This window comes from Leuresthes tenuis, unplaced genomic scaffold (assembly GCF_036924035.1).
Source record: "Leuresthes tenuis unplaced genomic scaffold, fLeuTen1.0.hap1 SCAF_21, whole genome shotgun sequence".
In the NCBI taxonomy this organism is placed as follows: Eukaryota; Metazoa; Chordata; class Actinopteri; order Atheriniformes; family Atherinopsidae; genus Leuresthes; species Leuresthes tenuis.
In genome coordinates this window covers 44066-65580 of record NW_027325375.1, presented here as the reverse complement: position 1 = coordinate 65580, position 21515 = coordinate 44066, and the positions used below count along the sequence as shown (strand labels likewise).

Here is a 21515-nt window from a genome sequence, read left to right as displayed (position 1 = left end):
ACAGTCATTGTACCAGCATCGTTGTCTTGTTACAGGGCTGACTGAGGGTGTCAATAGCCAGGGGGCTAAAGCATAGCTTCCACCTGGAGAAAACAGTGACTTTTAGGTAAATAATCTGATGAAGTTTGCATGGTGAATATCAACAATCAGACAAGTCACTTACCAACAAGACAGCCATCTCCATGCGCACCTTGAACACGTGCCAACTGTGCTCGACTGAGCACAAAAGGCTGCGCTTCCCCTGGCTGCAGAGCAACATTTAAAAGGTTGCATTTAGAGTCTGATGTGATTTGGACGTTGATGGAGTGGTACTGTTTGCAGGTGAGGAAAGGGAATGCATCAGGTGAAGGTGCTTTGATGCGTATATGTGTTCAGTCTATTGCTCTGGTTATCTTTGGCAGTCCAGCCACGGCGTGAAAGTCCCTTAATTTGTACTTGTTGGATAGCGGTGTAAGGGAATTTGGTGCACCATGGGTGATAAACTGATGAGAGCTTTGATGACCAAGGGGAGCGCACAACTCACAGAGGACTGGGACACATCCAATCTGTCTCCAATCTCCCTCTGAAACGTTCCTGTGGCCAAAGATCGAAGGGTGATCAGGACCTGGACGTGTGGTGGAATTGGGTTGGATCGGCATGTTTCTATCTGGAGTTGTGGCTGTAGCAAGCTGCATATTTGCAGCAGTATAGTCCTTGTTTCCATGAGGCATTACCTTTCAATTTTATTTACAACACATTACTTCAAGTTCTGCACACTTGAATTGTTCTGGTTAATTATACTTAAAAAAAGTTTTTTTTTTTAATGACAAGTTTAATCAATGACATAAAAGAGGACAAAATAATTTTTCTATTTGCATCACTTGGATTTAAAACAGCAGTAGCACGTTTGCCTTTGGATTTAAAACATGACGGATGTGGCTACAAACAAGACCTGAATGCATCTGATCTTTGTGAACAACAGGAAAAGCAGCCAAACGCAGCACACTGGGACCAGCACCCATCTTCACATCACAAGGCGAACTTGGCCTCTTCTGTCCAGCTCAACTAAACTGAGGTGCTGCAAGACCTTCAGCTTGGCATCGCTAGCCTTCATCTTCAACTGCTTTATCTTCTGCATGCTGAGTGATCCACTGCAGATAACAAGAGGAGGAAAAGACAATCACATTTTCATCTGAGCAGACATAAGAGCTTCTATAATGCAAACCCAAAAAAAAAATCACTTTTATTGATTGATTTCTATATCCATGTGTCCAAAACTAATACATTCTAAGAGGAGATCAAATGAAATGAGGTTCTCTCCAGTGAACTGACACACATGCACCAAGTGGATCATCTGTTAAACATTTAAAATACTGATAGTTCCCCCCAAAGATCTGAAAAACAGAAGGTTCACAAAGTACAGTGGGGCAAAAAATTATTTAGTCAGCCACCAATTGTGCAAGTTCTCCCACTTAAAAAGATGAGAGAGACAAAATGAGAAAAAAAATCCTATTTTTCCTAAAATTCTTATTTTTAAAGAATTTATTAGCAAATTATGGTGGAAAATAAGTATTTGGTCAATAACAAAAGTTAATCTCAAACACTTTGTTATATACCCTTCGTTGTCTGTAGGTCTTCACAGGGTTTTCACACACTGTTGCTGGTATTTTGGCCCATTCCTCCATGCAGATTTCCTCTATAGCAGGGATGTTTTGGGGCTGTCGCTGGGCAACACGGACTTTCCACTCCCTCCACAGACTTTCTATGGGGTTAAGATCCGGAGACTGGCTTGGCCACTCCAGGACCTTGAAATGCTTCTTATGAAGCCACTCCTTCGTTGCCCAGGCGGTGTTTTTGGGATCATCGTCATGCTGAAAGACCCAGCCACATTTCATCTTCAATGCCCTTGCTGATGGAAGGAGGTTTTCACTCAAAATCTCACCATACAGGGCCCCCTTCATTCTTTCCTGAACACAGATCAGTCGTCCTGGTCCCCTTGCAGAAAACCAGACCCAAAGCATGATGTTTCCACCCCCATGCTTCACAGTAGCGTTCTTTGGATGCAACTCGGCATTTTTTTGACCATATGACATTCTCCCAATCCTGTTCTGGATCATCCAAATGCTCTCCAGCAAACTTCAGACGGGCCTGGACATGTACTGGCCTAAGCAGGGGGACACGTCTGGGACTGCAGGATTCTCTGGTGGCGTAGTGAGTTGCTGATGGTAGCCTTTGTTACTTTGGTCTTGCGTGGAGCCCCAGATCGAGGGAGATTATCAGTGGTCTTGTATATCTTCCATTTTGTAATAATTGCTCCTACAGTTTATTTCTTCACACCAACCTGCTTACCTATTGCAGATTCAGTCCTCCCAGCCTGGGGCAGGTCTACAATTTTATTTCTGGTGTCCTCTGACAGCTCTTTGGTCTTGGCCATAGTGGAGTTTGGAGTGGGACTGTTTGAGGTTGTGGACAGGTGTCTTTATACTGATAACGAGTATAAACCAGTGCCATTAATACAGGTAACGAGTGGAGGACAGAGGAGCCTCTTCAAGAAGAAGTTACAAGTCTGTGAGAGCCAGAAATCTTGCTTGTTTGTCGGTGACCAAATACTTATTTTACAGAGGAATTTACCAATTAATTCATTAAAAATCCTACAATATGATTTTCTGCATTTTTTTTCTCATTTTGTCTCTCATATTTGAGGTATACCTATGATGAAAATTACAGGCCTCTCATATCTTTTTAAGTGAGAGAACTTACACGATTGGTGGCTGACTGGATACTTTTTTGCCCCACTGTAAGAATACAAAAAGTATAGTCATTTTTCCTAAAACGAGTGAGGGAGTAAATGTAAAATAAAGAAAGAATGTAATACAATTTAAACTGATTCTTTTTCCATTCTCCCAGTATAACCTAATTTATGTCAAACATCATTCTCAGCCAGTCACTGTCTGTTATCTTCCTTCATTCATTTTCTTTGCCAAAAGATTTTGGTTAAACTTTCAGTTTTTGAAAAATGTTGCTGTCGAAGAAAAAAAGCTATCTTTGTGACTAAAATCATTTTTAAAAAGTCCTCCGAATTAACACATTTATTCTGTTCAGTAATGTTTTGCACCTCAGCTAGTTATTTCCCAACAGACTCCCTGTAGTTGCTCACCAACCTGTTGCCTTTGCTTAGGTGCTGCTGCAGCTCCTGGTAGAATGCGTTGATGTCAGTCAGCTTGATGTTGGAGCGTACACTGAGAGGAACTTCTTCCAACAGCGCTGCACTCAGTTCTTTGTACTCACAGCCTGAGGACAAAGACATACTCGTCAGGCTCAAAGACGCATGGCCATGATGGAAAATATAAAAACCGAAAAAGCAAACCCCCCCATCAAAAGATTTTAAGTGAAGTAGAACAATAGAGAACCGTTCAAGACCACTTAAAAAGATTGGGGGTAGATAGACACTTTTGCACAGTATTGTCTTTATCTTTGACGACACTGACCTCTGTTGTCAAAAACAGCGACTCTTATTGAAAAGTCTGGTCCACCAATGCCTGAAGGATTGTCAAATGCTTTCTCTATTTGTTGTAGTCTACAGGGATGTGTGTAGAATAAATAACTGATTGTAAATTCAGACCTAAGTGTCCTTTAACAACACATCTTAGCACCAAAGCGTCATCTTAGTCTACTAAAACCTAAGGCATATCTGGGAAACCTATTGTCACTGTCAATGAAAACCTTTCAATTCTACCATTGTGCACCTCAAACTTGAAGAAACTATAAATCTGAACCAAAAAACATTTGATTATTGTTGACATGTATTCTCCTACGTAGAATCGCCACCTTAACGTGGTGGAAGGTTTTGAGTATCCCCATGATCCTGCAAGCTGTGTTGTTGGAGATGTTAACCCCTGGTAGAGTCGTGGCCTGAAGGTTGTCGTTGCATGTCGTGGTGGTAACCGGAAGCCTGGTTGGTGGATACCAACGGTGAGGGAAGCCGTACAGCTGAAGAAGGAGGCCTTTTGGGCTTGATTGTCCCAGGGGTCACCTGAAGCAGCTACAGCTACAGAGCAGCTAAAAGGGCTGCAGCATTGGTGGTTGCTGTAGCTAAAACTCAGGTGTGGAGGAATTCAGGGAGACTATGGAGAGGGACTTTCGGATGGCCTCAAGGACCCGAACTGATTATTTTGTCAAACGGTGGAAGGAGCACTTCAAAGGATCTCCTCAATCTGGCTCCTCTGAGGTGGCAGGTGTCTGAGGACTTGGGGGAAGGCTCGTCCATCACCTTGGTGGCAGTCGTGAAGGTCGTCAAAGAGATTCGCCCTGAGATACTAAAGGTTTTTGGATACGGTGGGGCTGTCTGGGCTGTCTACGCCTCTTGAAGTCGCATGGACGTGTCATTCCAATGGTTCAATGCCTGGGTCATTCCAATGGTTCAATGTCTGGGTCATTCCAATGGTTCAATGCCTGGGTCATTCCAATGGTTCAATGTCTGGGTCATTGCCTATGGAGTAGAAGACCAGGGTGGTGGTTCCTAATTTTAGGAAAGGGGACCAGAGAGTGTGTTTCAACTACAAGAGGATCACACTACTCAGCCTCCCAAGGTAACTTTACTCCAGGGTGTTGGAGACAAAGCTCCAACCAACCAAACCTCCTTGGGTTCAGGAGGAGCAGTGTGGCTTTCGCTGCTTTTACGAGCAATCTGGTCCCAGTACAACCAAAGCCAGGACCTTCAGCATTCAGTGGAGCGGTTCGTAGGCGAGTGTGAAATAGTTGGGATGAGGGTCAGCTCTTCCAAATCCAAGTTCATGGTTCCCAACCAGAAAAGGCTGGAATGCTCTCTCCGGGTTGGGGATGAGTCCTTGTCTCAGGCAGGGGAGTTTAAGTATCTGGGTATCTTGTTCACCAATGATGGCAAGTTTGAGTGAGAAATGGACACACAGATTGGGAGGGTGGCTGGGCTCAGACATAAGGGGAGGAGCTTCACCATCCGGAGGAAACTCAGAGTAAACCCGCTGCTCCTTCGCATTGAAAGGAGACAGCTGAGGTGGTTCAGGCATCTGGTTAGCATGCCTCCTGGTCGCCTCCCTTTGGAGGTTTTCTGGGCATGTCCTACTGGGAGGAGGCCCCCGGAGTAGACCCAGGACTTGCTGGAGGAACACCTCGGAAACCCCCAGAAGGAGCTGGAAAGTGTCGTTGGGAAGAGACCTGACCTTGGATAAGTGGATGAAATGGATGGATGGATGACGTGTATTGAAAAGGACATAAAGCAAGTAAATACTGCTAGGGAAATACAAGCATGTGGTTTTACTGTGATACTAAAACAAAAAACTGCATTTAAACATGCATTTAAAGCATGTAGGAATAGTTTCAGAAAACTGACATTCAAATTTCCTCACCATTCCACAGTCAAGCAACTAATGTAAAATACTCACCACTTTTTTGGTGCTGTATGCTAGCGGCTGCTATAACAGGAGACATCTGCAAGAAAAAAATTTAAACAAAAATAAGCCACCTGCAATCACAAATCAGTGGTCACCGTCACAAAATTGGTTTCTAAATGTTGTTGCTGTGCAGCGCAGTAATGGGAGCTAAGTTAGTTTAATAAATTTCAGGTTCACATTTATTTCAGTCAACAGGGAACTTTTCATAAACAGTAATCAGACAGTGTGCTGTGCCAATATGAGTGAGACATTCTGTTTGTGTTGCTGCCAGCTGCTCCTCTATACTGCATTTAATGGGCTTCTGAAGTGGGAAGTAGGAATTCTGAAATTGAAATCAGATTATGTTCAATCTTTGCACATTTATTTACTTCCAGTGGAGAAAGAAACATCTTTTTTTGCTTTATTATGGAGCTATGAACACAACATACTACTAGTACTTACTAAACTGAAAAAACAAAGATATTTTGTGAAATGTTTATAAGACAAAAGGAAATATTTCACATTATTATTGGAAGCTACCTTTTCACAGAATCGCATGAAATGCAAGTTTGGGTTGAACAGCAATGATGACTGTGAAAAAAATATAGCTTCACATAAGAAATAACAAGGTGTGGTGGTAAATTAGTGCCTGAAAGTTGTGAAAGCGTTGGGCCTCATGCAAGAACCCCTCGTATTTTGAGTTTTCTTTCAGGTACGAACAGAATTTGCGAGTGATCCAAACCTGTTATTCAGTCTGCTGCTATTCAAATCAAGTTTGCTTGACTAATGGATTGTACATTTAATTACTTTGAAGATATCAAGAAATATATACATTATATCCAATAATTATGCAGACATTATTCTGTTTGTTTTAAATTAAGCACTAATTGAAGGTTAATTTGACTCTGTATATAACAAGGTCAATGGGAAGTGTAACTTTTGGATGCTTTAGCACTTCAGGCTCTTGGAAGAGAGCGTGTAGATATCCATGCAGAGACAGACGAATGGCTGACATCAAGATTTAGATTGACTGTGCTGCAGCAAATATGCAGCTTGCTACAGCCACAACTTCAGATAGAAACATGCCGATCAAACCCAATTCCACCACACGTCCAGGTCCTGATCACCCTTTGATCACATCTTTGGCCACGGGAACCTTTCAGAGGGAGACTGGAGACAGATCGGGTGTGTCCCAGTCCTCTGTGAGTCGTGCGCTCCCCTTGGTCATCAAAGCTCTATAGCCCAGAGAAGGCATGCTAGATTATTCTGGCATGCTGCGTTTTCTACAATGTTGCCATAAACGAGGGTCTCCCACTACCTGAAGCAGCCCAGGCAGACAACATGCCAGAAGACATCCCCTCATGGACCACCCCATCAAAGTGCCATCATGATGAGGCAACAGCTGATTGCACGGTTTTAGTTGCAGTCATCGAGCGCCTGGCCATGGCGAGACCTTTTGGTTTTTAAGGTCATGTCAAACCATTTTTCTTTATTCGGGTGACATTTGACACTTGGGGTTCAAGCTTTAACTTTGGGATTTGAGGTCAGGAGATTAAAGAGTGAAGGGTCCTGTTGTTTGATATGTGTGACATGCCTTTGTTTGTTTATTATACATTTATTATTACATTATTATACATTCACCTACCAGACACCCTGCTGAAGGTTATTTTATCTATGAAAATTCCACCATCCCATGTTGGTCAGATAAGCTCAATTAAGATGGTTGATGTTCCTTCCTAGCATATACCTGTATGTCTTACTCAAATAGGCTGGAGCAATTTAGGGACTTAAAAACAAATAAAAGAACTTTAAAAATGATCCTGAAATAAATAGAAAGCCAATGCAAGGAGGCTAAAATCGGAGTGATGTGCTCTCGTTTCTTTGTACATGTTAAAAATCGTGCTGCCGCATTTCACACTAACTGAAGGCGTGACAGGGTGAGCTGGCTAATGGTTAAGATTGTTTTACTGGTGCAGAATTATTAAATAAATAAGTAAGTAAGTAAGTAAGTACATTGACATCTTTTTAAATTTATTTATTTTTTTTTACAAAAAATAGGAAAGAAATGTTTAAGTAAAGTCTGATGTTGCCTTGCACAAAAGAATGATCCCAGTCTTTTCCACACAATGAAACTTACCGCATCCCTACCATTAACGTGGTTATCAAATCTAAAGGGTAGCATCAACTTTCACACCTAAGTTGGCAAAAACAGACCTTTAACAGGGTATCTGCAGGTTTTTTTAAGACCATAATTAATACAATTTAAGACCCATTTCACATCCATACTGACAAAAAGGAGGCTTGAAATTACTTGCGAAATATATGAATTTATTCACAGTTGTATGGAACTCAGAACAAAAAAATATTGACAAACAATATTTGTATTATATGTCGTATTATGTGTGTGTGAGCATGTATATACACAAGAACTGTATCTGTAATGGAACTACATTATCTGAGCTCTCATCCCTTGGCTGCAATCTCCTCCTCAACGTTCTTCAGCTCTGCCACTTTCTCCTTGTAGCTCCTACTCGAAGCATTGGACTGAGCTGGGCCCTGTGACCACCAGCCTTGCCCTCAGCCCCTTCTGCAAGCCTGTCTGCGTCTTCGACTTCCAGAAACTTCTTGGACAGTTTTTCTTTTAAGTTTTATCTCTGCTGCCTTTGATAACTGCCATTATCCATTCCTCCCTGACCACTGGTTCTGCCCCACCATCTTTTAAATCTGCTGCAGTGACACCAATATTAAAAAACCTGGGTCAGACCCCAGAAACTACAATAACCTTCGTCCCATCTCCAACCTGCCATTTCTCTCATCGCATCACAGGTTCAGGCTCATCTCTCCAACAATAACCTCTATGACCAATTCCAATCCGGCTTTCGCCCCCACCACAGCACTGAAACGGCCCTCCTTAAAATTACAAACGACCTCCTAATGGCAGAGGACTCCGGACTATTATCCATACTCATCCTTCTTGGCCTTCGATACCAATCCTCCTTGAAAGATTGGCTTCAATTGGCATAACTGACACACCCCTAGACTGGTTCCAATCTCTCTGGCTGTACTCAGTTCATCCTCTCCTCCGGTGTTCCCCAGGGCTCTGTCCTGGGCCCTCTCCTATTTATTATTTATCTCCTCCCACTTTCTTCCAAACCCACTTCCACCTTCCCACCCTCCTCCCTCTGTGCCTCCTTACAGGAAATCAAAGCCTGGTTCTCCTCAAATTATCCCAAACTCAACACAAACAAAACTGAGGTAGTCCTTATTGATACAAAGTCCACCCTCTCCAAACATCCCAGCTTCACCTTCAACATAGACAATTACTCAGTTTCCCCCAGCTCCACAGGCTAAGAGTCTGGGTGTCGTACCCCATCTTTCCACACCCACATCAACAACACCATCCTGTCCGCCTACTTCCACCTCCAGAAAATCAACCGCTCCCACTCTTCACTCATTTCTAACAGCGCAGCTATCCTGGTTCTCTGGTCACTTCCTGCCTGTACTATTCCAATTCCCTTTTATTTGGTCTTCCCCACAAGTTCCTCCATCCCCCCGGGACGTCTGTCCACCATGGGGTTTAGAGCCTTCAGCCGCTCTGCCCCTCGTCTCTGGAACTCCCTGCCCCCTGACATCAGGAATATTGACTCAGTTATTTAGACATTTGACCTGTAATATATGCATTTTTGTTCAGCTGCAAACTGTGCTGTTGTCTGTTGTTTAAATTGTGTTTTATATTTTGATTGTTGTACGGCGACCTTAAGTGCCATGAAAGGCCTAACAGATAAAATGTATTATTATTATTATTATTAGCCTCTTTTGCATCGGTTGGAAGGAGGGGAACTCTTCACTTCAGCTCTCAAGGGACAGGAAGGCGTCAAATTGTTCGGGAATCACATCATCTATATAAAAAAAGAAAAATTCAGATAAAAGCAACAGGGAGTGGAAATATATTGATAAATCATATATATTTATAAACATATCAACAACCTGTAATAGTTCCAATTGGGGAGAAATTCAGTGTTCTCACTAAATTTGGTTACAATGGTTAAATGTCAAAGCCTATTCCAATACAAGTGAGCCAATGCACACAGAACAGGTGCAGGGAATGACTAAAGTAAGATATCCAGTGGAGAGAAACAGTGCACACAGCAAATTCTAGGTCCACTGAAAATAGAGAAACTTGACTGATTTCCCGTTGCTAGTCGCCGCGTTGCTAGCAACCACGAACAGCATATTATATAGCAGGCTGTGCTTGATAAATTCTGACCGGGCTGCACAGGTACTTTAGCTCCGTTATCGCGTCCTCAAAAATCTAAAAAATCTAGACTTTTTAAGATACCCTGTTTAATGTGGGGTCAGAGCAGACAGGTCAGCACAAGGGGCACAGGTAGAAAAATTGTGACCAAATAAAACCACTTCTCTTTTACGTTCAGGGGCTGAAGAGAGTGAGCTTCAGACTGCCTGAGGGAGAAATAAATCTGACAGTCGTCGACATGTAAATGGAACGATATCCCATATTTATGTAGGATAGTTCCCAGTGGGAACAGGTACAGGGGAAAAAGAAGAGGCCCAAGAGCAGAGCCTTGCTGCACATCCCATGGAAGGTCAGCACAGGAGGATGTACAAACACCAATCCTTGCACAAAAGCTTCTATCAGGGAGGTACGACTTCATGCATTGCAGAGCTGAGCCTGCGATTCCCACCCATGAAATCAGGATACTATGGTTTACTATGTCAAAGGCAGAAGTAAGATCCCAAAGTACAAGCAGTACATGGTTTCCACTGTCACTTGCAAATTTTCTTTTAAAAACCAGATGTCAAACTACTATTAATTATGTTGAAAATAAGAGGTCCCAGCATGGGAAAGACTTCCTTGAGCAGAGGAACAATGTCACACGGAGAGCCAGATGTTTTAGTGCAGGAGAGAGAATTGATGGTGGAATTTATCAAGTAAGTCTGAACAAGACAAGCATAGATGGGTCATGAGAAGGAAGTGAGATCAAAGAGCTGATACTACCAACTTTGTCCATAAAGAAGTTAAGAAGACTGTTACACGTCTTATTTGAGTCTTCCAAAGGGACCATTTCATTCACATTTAAAACAGAGTTCAGTGTGTTATAAAGAACACGAGCATCATGTAAGTTAGCAGCAATAATCTCAGAGAAATATTGTTTTTGCAGCCTTAACTGCTTTCTGATAAGAACTCCAGCCCTCCTTTAGCATTTCAGACTTGCAGCCCATCTTTCTTCCACTTTCTTTCAATTCTCCTGCACTCTTTTCTGATGACCCGAGTGTCCTCTTTTAACCAAGGCTCTGACTTGGGCTTTTGGCCCCTCATGGGGGCAACACCATCCAGAAAAGACTGACAAAGTGAGTCAAAATGAGAAAGTAACTCCTCAGTATTGGAAGACCCTGGGGGTTGAGATGACGCTTCAACAAAAGAAGCAGAGAACTGTACAGCATAAAAATAAGCAAAATAGGTATATGGTCCAAGAAAACGGCCTCATCAATCTCCAAACTAAGAACAAATAATCCGTGGGACAAAACCAGGTCTAATGCATGTCCCCTAACCCAAGTTCTTGAGTGGCACCACCAGAAAGTTAAGAGTCCGCTAAATCCAAGAAGTCCTTGACCAACAACATGAATGTTAAAATCCTCCATTATTAAAACTTGGTAATATCTCGATGTAAAATCAGCCAAGAAATCCGAAAAGTCAGCTGAAAAGTTCTTATTATATTTTGGAGGCCAGTAAATCACAGAGCAAAGCAGCGGAGGAGAGCAACTCAAACAGGCAAAGTTCAAAACTGCTGTAGTGGGTCGGCGGGGGAAGCTGCTGCTGATCTATAAACAACAGCCAGACCACCACCACGAGCAGAAGCCCCGGGGGAATTAAAACAAGCACTGACAAAAGTTCAGGAAACGGGAAATTCAGGTTTCAGTCAGGCAGAGAAAATCCAAACCATTAGAGGAAAAGAAATCCTTGAGCACAAAAATCTTATTTGTCACCAATCTGGAGTTAACTAATCCCAGCCTGACGGGGAAAGTGGCCTGCAAGCCACTGGCTGCACATTCAGCAGGTTCCCTCCCCGTCAGCACAGAAGTCAGGCAGCAGAGACGCCTGATTAAGTCCAACCACAGAAACCAGCCAGGAGTCCACAGGGTCCAGGGCGCGCCATGGGACCAGGAGCCAAGGGAAGATTTGGTAAAGAGTCCGAACTGCACAAGGAGAACAGGCCAGCTAGGCCTTCAGCTCGGTGGGACGCCTGCTGCGGACACCCCGGAGGTGGGGCTGGGACCCGGAGTAGCTAAGCTGGCACCTCAGCCAGGTACAGAGGCACAGAATTTAGTTAATATTACCAAACTTTAGCAATAAGTCTGTCAATAGACAAAGAGTGTCTGGCAATCGCAGGACAGTGTGGAACTGACATGTTGAATGACACGTTAAAAACAGCAACAGCATGCACAGAGAATGGTAGACGCCAACCTCACAGACGCCATCTTAGCTCTGTCTTACCTCTACTGTGGTGACATCTGAACCCAGCAGTGCTGCTGACTCTTGCTCTGACTCTGTCAGTGGCACAACCTGAAGAATTGAAAGACAGCCACAGTTTACAGAGCTGTAACATACTGTTGTTTAATGATGGCCTGGATAGACATTTGGTTTGTGTGGGACTATTTTTCAATGTATCACAATTATGACGCATCTATTTTTGCAGTAAAATAAGTCTCTAATGACTCTGGTTCTGTTTGCAACGAGGATAGTCAAAAAGTTGTCCTTGATATAAATGTATTTGCAAAGGTTTCACAAAGCCCCACAACATGCCAAACTGGGATTGGCTGCATGGAATAATTTCCTCTCAGCTCATCTGTAACATAATGAAAAAAAATCTAAAATACACAGGACCAAAAGCATTTGGATATATATATTATATAAATATAACTCAACCCTGACTGGCACTTCTCAACAGCTTGTCCCTGAGCTGTTTGGAGAGCTACTCGTCTTCATGGTGCGATGCCTCTTGCTTTGTGCTGTTTACTGACAGCTCATGTGACATTTGCACACAGGTGGACTTCATTTCACTAATTATGGGACTTTTGAAGGTAACTGGTTGCACCAGAACTTTTTAGGGGCTTCATAGCAAAGGGGATGGATACATATGCACATGGCAACTTTCAGTTTATTAATTAATTTTTTTAAAATATATATTTTTGTATCATTTCATTTCACCAACTTAGACTATTTTGTGCAGATCCATCACATAAAATAAGATTAAAAAACATTTAAATTACAGGATGGAATGTAACAAAATAGGTAAAAAGCCGGGGGGGTGAATACTTTTGCAAGGCATGGTATACACACACATATTCATGTGTAAAACAGAATGTATCATTACTGATTCATTACCTGAAAATCAGAAGTCTGATGGCAGTGTTTGATCACCTCTCTGACAGCACCCAGGTTGCTCCTGATGGATTCCATGGACTGTTTCTGTGCACCTGTGATCTCCCTCACATGACACCTCAGAGCAGAGTGTTTGGCTTTGATCGTCTTCAGATTTTCTAGCATCACCACCATGTTCTCCTGCAGACAAAATGTCCACCGTCAGTCCAAGTGGAATTATTGAGACTTTGTTTTTATGAATTTCCATTCTGAAAATGTGCTACATATTCCCTCTAAGTTAATACGATTTAAATCAAAACAGCACCTTTTAAAAGTGCATAAAATGTGGTCATTTTTCATGCATAATCCAATAAGTTTGAGTCTTTTTTACCTTGCAAGAGTGTAAAATACGGTGCTGGAGGGAGGCACATTAAATGCTACTGTGTCAAATTGCCTGAAGAAGTCCTGCTTTTTTTGGCATTTTTCCATAGATTATTTAGCTCTTCTTATTGTTTTGGAACAGCCTACGAATCCAAAGACTAGAAGCAAACCGAAGCAATGCATTGGCTGTACGCCTTTTAGAGAATTAAATATGAACTATCCATTTTACAGAGAATGGGATATGAATTTCTCTGGAACGGATTACATCCACAAGAAAAAATATTTTCAGGTAAATGTGGAATCAACAGGTGGGTTTGTGGAGGGACGGAGTGTAAATGTATATCTGAATATTTGGAGACACCAACTTTGCTGCATGTGGAAATGCAATAACGATAAAGACTTGTGATTATACTGAGCAGCTTTTATTTTGTGGACAGAAAAGGATTGAATGGAGTCAGCAGCCATTCACTCTGATGGGACCCTCCTGCTCTCTTATACAAACCTTTTGTTCGTGATGATGGACAATTACAGTTATATTTGAGTACTTTTTTAGTTTTCTGTGCTTGGTGGTTAATGTGAAAAGCTGCATTCTTTTTATTTCATTTATCCTGTTGGGTTTTCACACACACTGCTTTGTCTCTCGGCACCCATTGAAATGTGATGACTGTGTGAAACTGCACTGTCCGACTCTGGGCTCGTTTCACAGCAAGTTGAGTGATATTCACAACAACAGAGTGGTCAAGTAATCTGGCAGTGCTCCAAGCCACAAGAGGTCTGATAGTAGACGTAGTTATTAAGGGTTATCAGCCGAGTTACTGACAGTGAACAACAGCCATTCACTGGGTTGGTTTTAACTGGATGGAGAAATGACATCACCTCAGCAGAACAGCCATTCTCTGCAGTGTTGTTGATGAAGTCTAACTTCAGCCGCCTCTCAATGTATTCCAGGTCTGCCTCCGACTTCAGGAACTGTAAAGACACTCAATGTTAAACTCAAAAAAGCTCAATGACAAACAGCTAGAGACTAATTCCCACATATCGTCTGTCACCCTCATCCCACACAGACAGAAGGAACCAAGACGGACAGGCTTGCATTCAGCCCTCTAAAACGTTGAGTTGGCATATAGCCCTTAGAGATTAAACTCTCCATAGGTGATATGTTGAACGTCAGCTTGAGAAATAAGGGGTCAAAGACAACAGATTTCATCACACTGAGGACCAAGTGCCAAAAATGATAAAGAACAAGGAAGCAGGGGAGACATTTTTTAATTCCACACCCCTATCCTGACCTCTAAGATCAGGCTGAAACTTTCCTTTCTGATAAAGCTTATAGTTAGGGATGGCTCAGGGGAGCCTGAAACATCCCATAGTTCTGCTGCTATAGGCCCAGCCTGCTGGGGGAGCTCCCATGATGCACCTCTCCTCCCTCTGACATCATTGCTGTCATTAACTTGTGTTTCTCTCTCTCAGCAGGTGTCTCTGGCCTGGTGTTACGCTGCTTGTTGTCCCCTCTTTCCTGTCCTCTCAGCCCCAGCTGGTCCAGGCAGATGGACCCTTCCTGGTTCTGGTTCTGATGGAGAACTGGTTTCTTTCTTCCTGTTAAAAGGGAGTTTTTTCTCTCCACTGTTGCCCCATGCACACCCAGGACGGGAGATTGGATCTAAGTGATATTTTGAGGTTTCTTTAGCTAGGTTACTTTTTTATTTTTTAAGAAAAAAATGTAATTGGCGTTGTATGAATTGGATTTGATTGGATTACAATAAATTGGAGTCTAATTGGCCTGAATCTTTTAAGTGCCATTAATTAATGCTTCACTGATAACATTTTCTACCACATTCAAGAAAGCTCGGGTTACACCGCTGCTGAAGAAACCTTCCCTCCCTCCAACTCCTGGAGAATCATCGGCCGGTCTCTCTCCTCCCGTTTCTGTCTAAAACCACTGAAAGGGTCTTTAAGCAGGTCACTGATTACCTCTCACAGAACAACCTCCTTCACCCAAAGCAATCTGGGTTTAAAACTGGCCACTGTTGGCTGTGACAGAAGCGTGATACACCTTATAGAACTTATAGAACTTATACCGGTAAATCATCAGTCCTGGAAAATGTTCATTCAGTTGCTATATATCGGGAAAATAAAAAATAAAACTATTGTTTTATTCATCATTTAAAAACCAAACACTGGCTTTGTAAAACATGCCTGAAAAAGTTATAGCGGCCGACCCAGCTGCCATTATGCAAGAGGTTGCCAATCCGTCACAGGGTCTCACTGGCAGTTTTATTCTGAAATACATCCTTTTCTCTCGTCTCTGTACCATGAACAGCTTGTAGGCTAATCTCTCTGATCCATCCTTTAGGCACAGTCATATCACAACTCAGCTATCAAAACATGCACCACAGAACATAAACCCTACCGGGCAGAGAACACCACTGAGCTCCCATCATCCTTTTTCTGTCACATAAGGGCTCCATAAACTCTGGATAGAACTGTAGCTCCATTTCTCTGTCTTTCCTTTAAGATTTTAGTGGGCCAACATCAGGAACTGTTGCTTATTTGGAAATATTCCACCAATGTTTGCTTTTGTAATGAGGGATGCACCGATCCAATATCGGTACCGATATCGAAGAAAATTCAAGATCGGGTATCGGTTACAATGGGCCGATCCATTTTTATCTTATTTTAATTTCCCCCTTGTCCTGTCCAGCATTGGCATTCATTCAAGGGCCTTCTGCCCCCTCTAGTGTTTGTTTTTACCAAGCTAGAGAAGCTATTGTTTTGTAATGGATGTTTAATTCTCATTTGCACCAAACTATATAAAGAGCTGATTGTTATTTATTTTGAAAGTCGACCAACCGAGCTCGTTTTTTTCCCCCCTCAATTTCAGCTCCTTTATTATTTAATATTTTGTTTTACATTGGATTTTGAATCCTTAATTTCACTGACTGAGTCATTTAATACACTCATAACACTAATTTTCTATACCCGCTTAATCCATCGGCCGGGTCGCCGGGGGGGGGGGGGGAGCCTATCCCAGCGGTCATCAGGCGAGAGGCGGGGTCACCTGGACAGGTCGGCAGTCCATCACAGGGCCACACAGAGACAAACGAGACAAACAACCACACTCACTCACTCCCAAGGACAATTTTAGATTCACCAGTTAACCTGACAGCATGTTTTTGGGTGGTGGGACAAAGCCGGAGAACCTGGAGAGAACCCACACAAATACACAGGGAGAACATGCAGCTCCACACAGAAAGAACCAGCTGGGGATCCTGACTGAACCAGTTACATTTATTATATTTTTATGGTTAAGATTGTTTGCACAATTATTACATAAATAAGTAATTCTGTATATTTATATCTGTTTATTTGCTTTAAAAAAATAGGAAAGATATCTGATGTTGCCTTGCAAAAACGAATGATCCCAGTCTTTTCCACACTTCCACACGCTGTTTTTCTGGATGGGTTCAGTATCGGCAAGACTAATCATTAAAATAAATAAATAAATCAGATCAGTGCTGTACTGATGTTGCATCTAGTTACTAAAGGGAAATCAGATTTTTTTTAACTGTGGACTGGTAAAAAACTGAAAAAACCTCATTGAGAAGTCAGTTTTACAGATTTACAACTAATGATGACATCTGATGTTAACATGAAAGCTTAAAGCAAGAGTTTCAACTTCCCACTTCAGCCAATGCAGGATTATCTGAGCTAAAGTTTTTAAAAAATATATATTTTCTTTTTAATTAAGTTTTTACCAATAGATAAACAATTATAAATACTGTAACAGAGTTATGAATTCCCCTACCATGCCCCCTTACCCCACAGAGAAAGAAACCAAAGAAACCCAGTGTCCATTGAATTTAGACACAGTTTCATAGGTACAAATTTGAAAGATCAGTTTGCATTAACAGGCGCAGGTGGCTGTGTAACAGTGCAGTAATTTGAGGGGAGAAGTAAAATTTAGAAGTAAAAAATTTAAAAGGAAAACTGGAATCTCAAAGGGAAATCGTTCTCCATCAACTTCATGAAAGGGTACCAAGCTGTGATCAATCTTTTCCACAATCTGCCTCTCCATAACTTAGTTTTTCCAGAGGTATCATGGAAAATGCTTCTTTCACTCACTTTTTGAACCAAGGGAAGGGATCTTAGACTCCCGCTGTAAAATCAGTTTGCGGGCCAAGGGGCATGCAAAAGCTAACAGCTCTGGCCTGTGGGAAGCAGACAAAAATCACTGTGATAAAATCAGGGTACAAGGCATCTGCTTCCAGAACTCAGAAGGATAAACATGACCAGAACATGTGGCCTTTTACGACAGGATTACGGTGGCACCTTGGACAGGCAGCATCGCTTCCTGAGTACAGCTCAGGTAGTTTCTCATTTGTATACAAATACTATTTTAGATTCATTCATATTGGGTTATCGATTGTCTTTTAAATGGATAATGCTATTCACCTATTGCTAAATGCAGCCTCTGGCCAAAGCACTGAAGCCTTGTCCAGTTATCCAAAGAAGCTGCCTTCACAACATTTGGTCTATTTTCTGTTGTGATGCAGACAAGTCTTCCCCGGCGAGCACTTCCCCGTGTCCCTGGGAAAATTACGGGGTGGTCAAGTGGGGAAAAAATTATGTCTACAAGCTTAGAATCCTGACAGCAAAATCATCATTGATGTAATAACCGTCCTGCTGATGTAAGGCTCCGTTGTTTTGCCAGACCAAAGGTCAGTGTTGTAGTAAAGTACTGTGAGATCTGTCTGCATTTGTCCTGACGTTTAGCATAAAGCGCTAACGCAGGTAGAGCCACTGAGAAGAGATCATTCTGCATCTCTTCTGTCAGTGTGTGGACCTCCTAAAGCAGTACTCAGTGTTTATTGGACACATCTTTGAGTGTGTTGGTGATCCATGTGGGTCTCTGTGAGTGGGATTTATATGTACAGGTCAGCTTTTATGGACCAGTCATGTTTAACAGCCAGTGGACTGTTTTCCTTCAGGTGTTCATCGTATTGCAGTTTGTTTTCAGGTGGATTAACGACTCTACAGGACTTTTTGCTCATATTGAACATCACTTGCTCTTCAGATCGAGCCCTTTTCCCTCCAATGTGACAGGAATTTGGTTTTGTTTCCCCGCTCTATCTGTTCCTGCATATCCATCCTTACGTTGCTACTCGTCCAAACTTAATACAGCAAACTTAGAGCTGCATCGTGCCAGGAACAGCGGTGACTGACACATGCAAGCGAGTGGTAACTGGGAGCGCTTGATTTGCTTTTGCTTTGCATTGGTAGTACTGTAAATATGGAATGATCAGGTCTGTTTAATTGTAGAAAGTCAAAATCTAGATACAAAATTTAAACAATTGTAACTCTGGGTTACAAGCATCTCGCCGGCACAGTGGAACTTGACACTTGAACCGTCATCACTCAGCTGATTCAGCATCGTCTGCATGAAGCATGTCGGGACAAACTGTGGGCCTGACGGTCCTGAACACCTGCGGTGTGAAAATCGCTTTAGATACAGAGAAATAATTTCCCTTAAACACATTTTACGGGTGAGTAGGTCATGTAATGAAAGCAGTAAGTCTTTGCAGTTTTCAAATGCTTTGACAATACTATTGCACTACTACCTGTGAGACACAGTAGTGCAATGAAGTCAGAGCACCTGCCAACAGCTGAAGCTTCCCCGAATGAAGCATTATAGCTGCTTCAGTAACGTCTAGTGATTCAGAAAGATAAAGCTCTCCTTAAGGACTTTGTCATCAGGAAGTAAGGGATGGACTTTGTTGAGCTTAAATCAGAACCTGCCTCTCTGCTCATCAGGTTTTAGAGCGAGGTCGTTCAGTGAATATCTGACAGCATGCTGCTGGGAAACAGCCCTCTGTGGGAAACTACAAGAGGCCCAGGCAGTTCTGGACACATCTCACCAGACCCCACTGAAGACCCTGAGTAGAGCCACACGCTATGGATTGAAATTCTACAAAACAAGCCTGTTGTCTTTGTATCAAACAAATGATCCTGATGGATTTACAGGCAGCTTCACTGCTGTATCTGAACAGGGTATCCTAGGTCGTATGCACACTCTGAACAGGGTATCCTAGGTCGTATGCACACTCTGCACAGGGTGTCCTAGGTCGTATGCACACTCTGAACAGGGTATCCTAGGTCGTATGCACACTCTGAACAGGGTGTCCTAGGTCGTATGCACACTCTGCACAGGGTGTCCTAGGTCGTATGCACACTCTGAACAGGGTATCCTAGGTCGTATGCACACTCTGAACAGGGTGTCCTAGGTCGTATGCACACTCTGCACAGGGTGTCCTAGGTCGTATGCACACTCTGAACAGGGTATCCTAGGTCGTATGCACACTCTGAACAGGGTGTCCTAGGTCGTATGCACACTCTGCACAGGGTGTCCTAGGTCGTCAGCACGCTCTGAACAGGGTATCCTAGGTCGTATGCACACTCTGCACAGGGTGTCCTAGGTCGTATGCACACTCTGAACAGGGTATCCTAGGTCGTATGCACACTCTGAACAGGGTGTCCTAGGTCGTATGCACACTCTGAACAGGGTATCCTAGGTCATATGCACACTCTGAACAGGGTATCATAGGTCATATGCACACTCTGAACAGGGTATCCTAGGTCGTATGCACACTCTGCACAGGGTGTCCTAGGTCGTATGCACACTCTGAACAGGGTATCCTAGGTCATATGCACACTCTGCACAGGGTGTCCTAGGTCGTATGCACACTCTGAACAGGGTATCCTAGGTCGTATGCACACTCTGAACAGGGTGTCCTAGGTCGTATGCACACTCTGAACAGGGTATCCTAGGTCGTATGCACACTCTGCACAGGGTGTCCTAGGTCGTATGCACACTCTGAACAGGGTATCCTAGGTCATATGCACACTCTGCACAGGGTGTCCTAGGTCGTATGCACACTCTGAACAGGGTATCCTAGGTCGTATGCACACTCTGCACAGGGTATCCTAGGTCATATGCACACTCTGAACAGGGTATCCTAGGTCGTATGCACCCTGCTTACTGGGCATGCCACTCTTTGTGTGGTGTTTAAATTGTGTGGACCTACTGTTCTCATGCCAGACACACCGGAGACATTTTATTGACAGCCCATGAGTGACAAAACATTCAACAAGGCTGTTGCCGCCAGTTGTGAGACTGGGATCTTTCTACCAAAGAATCTGTGGCTCATAGACATTAACGTTTCACCAGAAGTCAGATTTCCTGCTGCCTGCATTTCTACACTAAAAAAATAATGAATCCCCAAAGCGCAGCTTAGTGGCGTCTTAAAGGCTGGAAGCCTAGTTGCAAACAAGAATTTGAGTCACTTTGAGCCCCCCCTCACCGATTCCCTCTCCAATCTATATTTCATTCAGGGAGCTCCATTGGCTCCCAGTGTGTTACAAAAGATATTCTTAAAATTCAGCAGTTTTATCTGTGTACAAATGTCTTCATGGCCTCGCTCCATCCTACCTTACTGACTCGCTTCAGCCGTACATTCCCTGAATATCTATTCATTTCATTTATTCTAGTGTACAGCACACTGGTCAACAATTGTTATTAAATGTGCTTTAGAAGTAAATTGGATTGAATTGGATGCTGCTTCTGCTCCACTTTGAACTGGCAGTGAAAGAAGGGCTTCAGACTGACTGCTAACAGCACACAGGTCAGCTACACTGGATGGAAGTAGGACACAATATTAAACTACAAGTAGATTTTTTTCCATGAGACCTAAAATCTTGACTTTAATCTGAGGTTCTCACACCAGGAACTTCTTCTAATGTGTTCTCTTGATATTCTACATCTTTTCAAGCCACTCTCACTTTTTGGCTTTGAAAAGATGCCATGGAGTCAAAATTGTGTTGTGGTGCAGTTTCGGGATTAAAATAACTTCAGGTCACATCTGAACGTGGAACACATGTTGACATCAGGATGATGGTTGACTTATTGGTTTTCTCTAAAGTATCCGACAATCTGATGCTCCTACTAAACCAATTAAACGCTTTTATTGCGTTACAATGCCAGACATAAAAGCTTTTATACATTTCAGGCGATTTATTCGGACAATTTGAACAAAGAATTGCCCATGAGCAGGTTAAGATTTCAACCTACGGTGATGAAATCCAGTTACAAGAAAACTCCCTTTCAGCTGAACAGAACTCGGCCATGTATCTGTCTCCGTTGTATAACCTGGAGTTTCAATTGTTTTCAACTTAAACTAAAAACAAACCCCAGGTATGCAAAAAAAGGTCGACTAAGATCGACTCCAGAATACATTAATACATAGAATAAAGCCATTTAGCGCTCTACTTACCATTGCCTCAAGCTTCTCAACGGTTGTCTCCATGTTGAA

At 42.7% G+C, this 21515-nt stretch overlaps 1 protein-coding gene across 1 annotated transcript; it reads right to left on the bottom strand.

Annotated features, from left to right (window-relative positions):
• Positions 1–867: 867 nt before the first annotated feature.
• On the bottom strand, positions 868–21515 carry ska2 (spindle and kinetochore associated complex subunit 2). Its single transcript, XM_072375447.1, has 7 exons — positions 21477–21515; positions 14026–14118; positions 12793–12969; positions 11902–11970; positions 5400–5445; positions 3141–3270; positions 868–1130 (listed from the first exon to the last, which is right to left on the bottom strand). Exons 1-7 carry the CDS (start codon positions 21507–21509, stop codon positions 1004–1006), a joined length of 675 nt encoding a protein of 224 aa, XP_072231548.1. The 5' UTR covers positions 21510–21515; the 3' UTR covers positions 868–1003.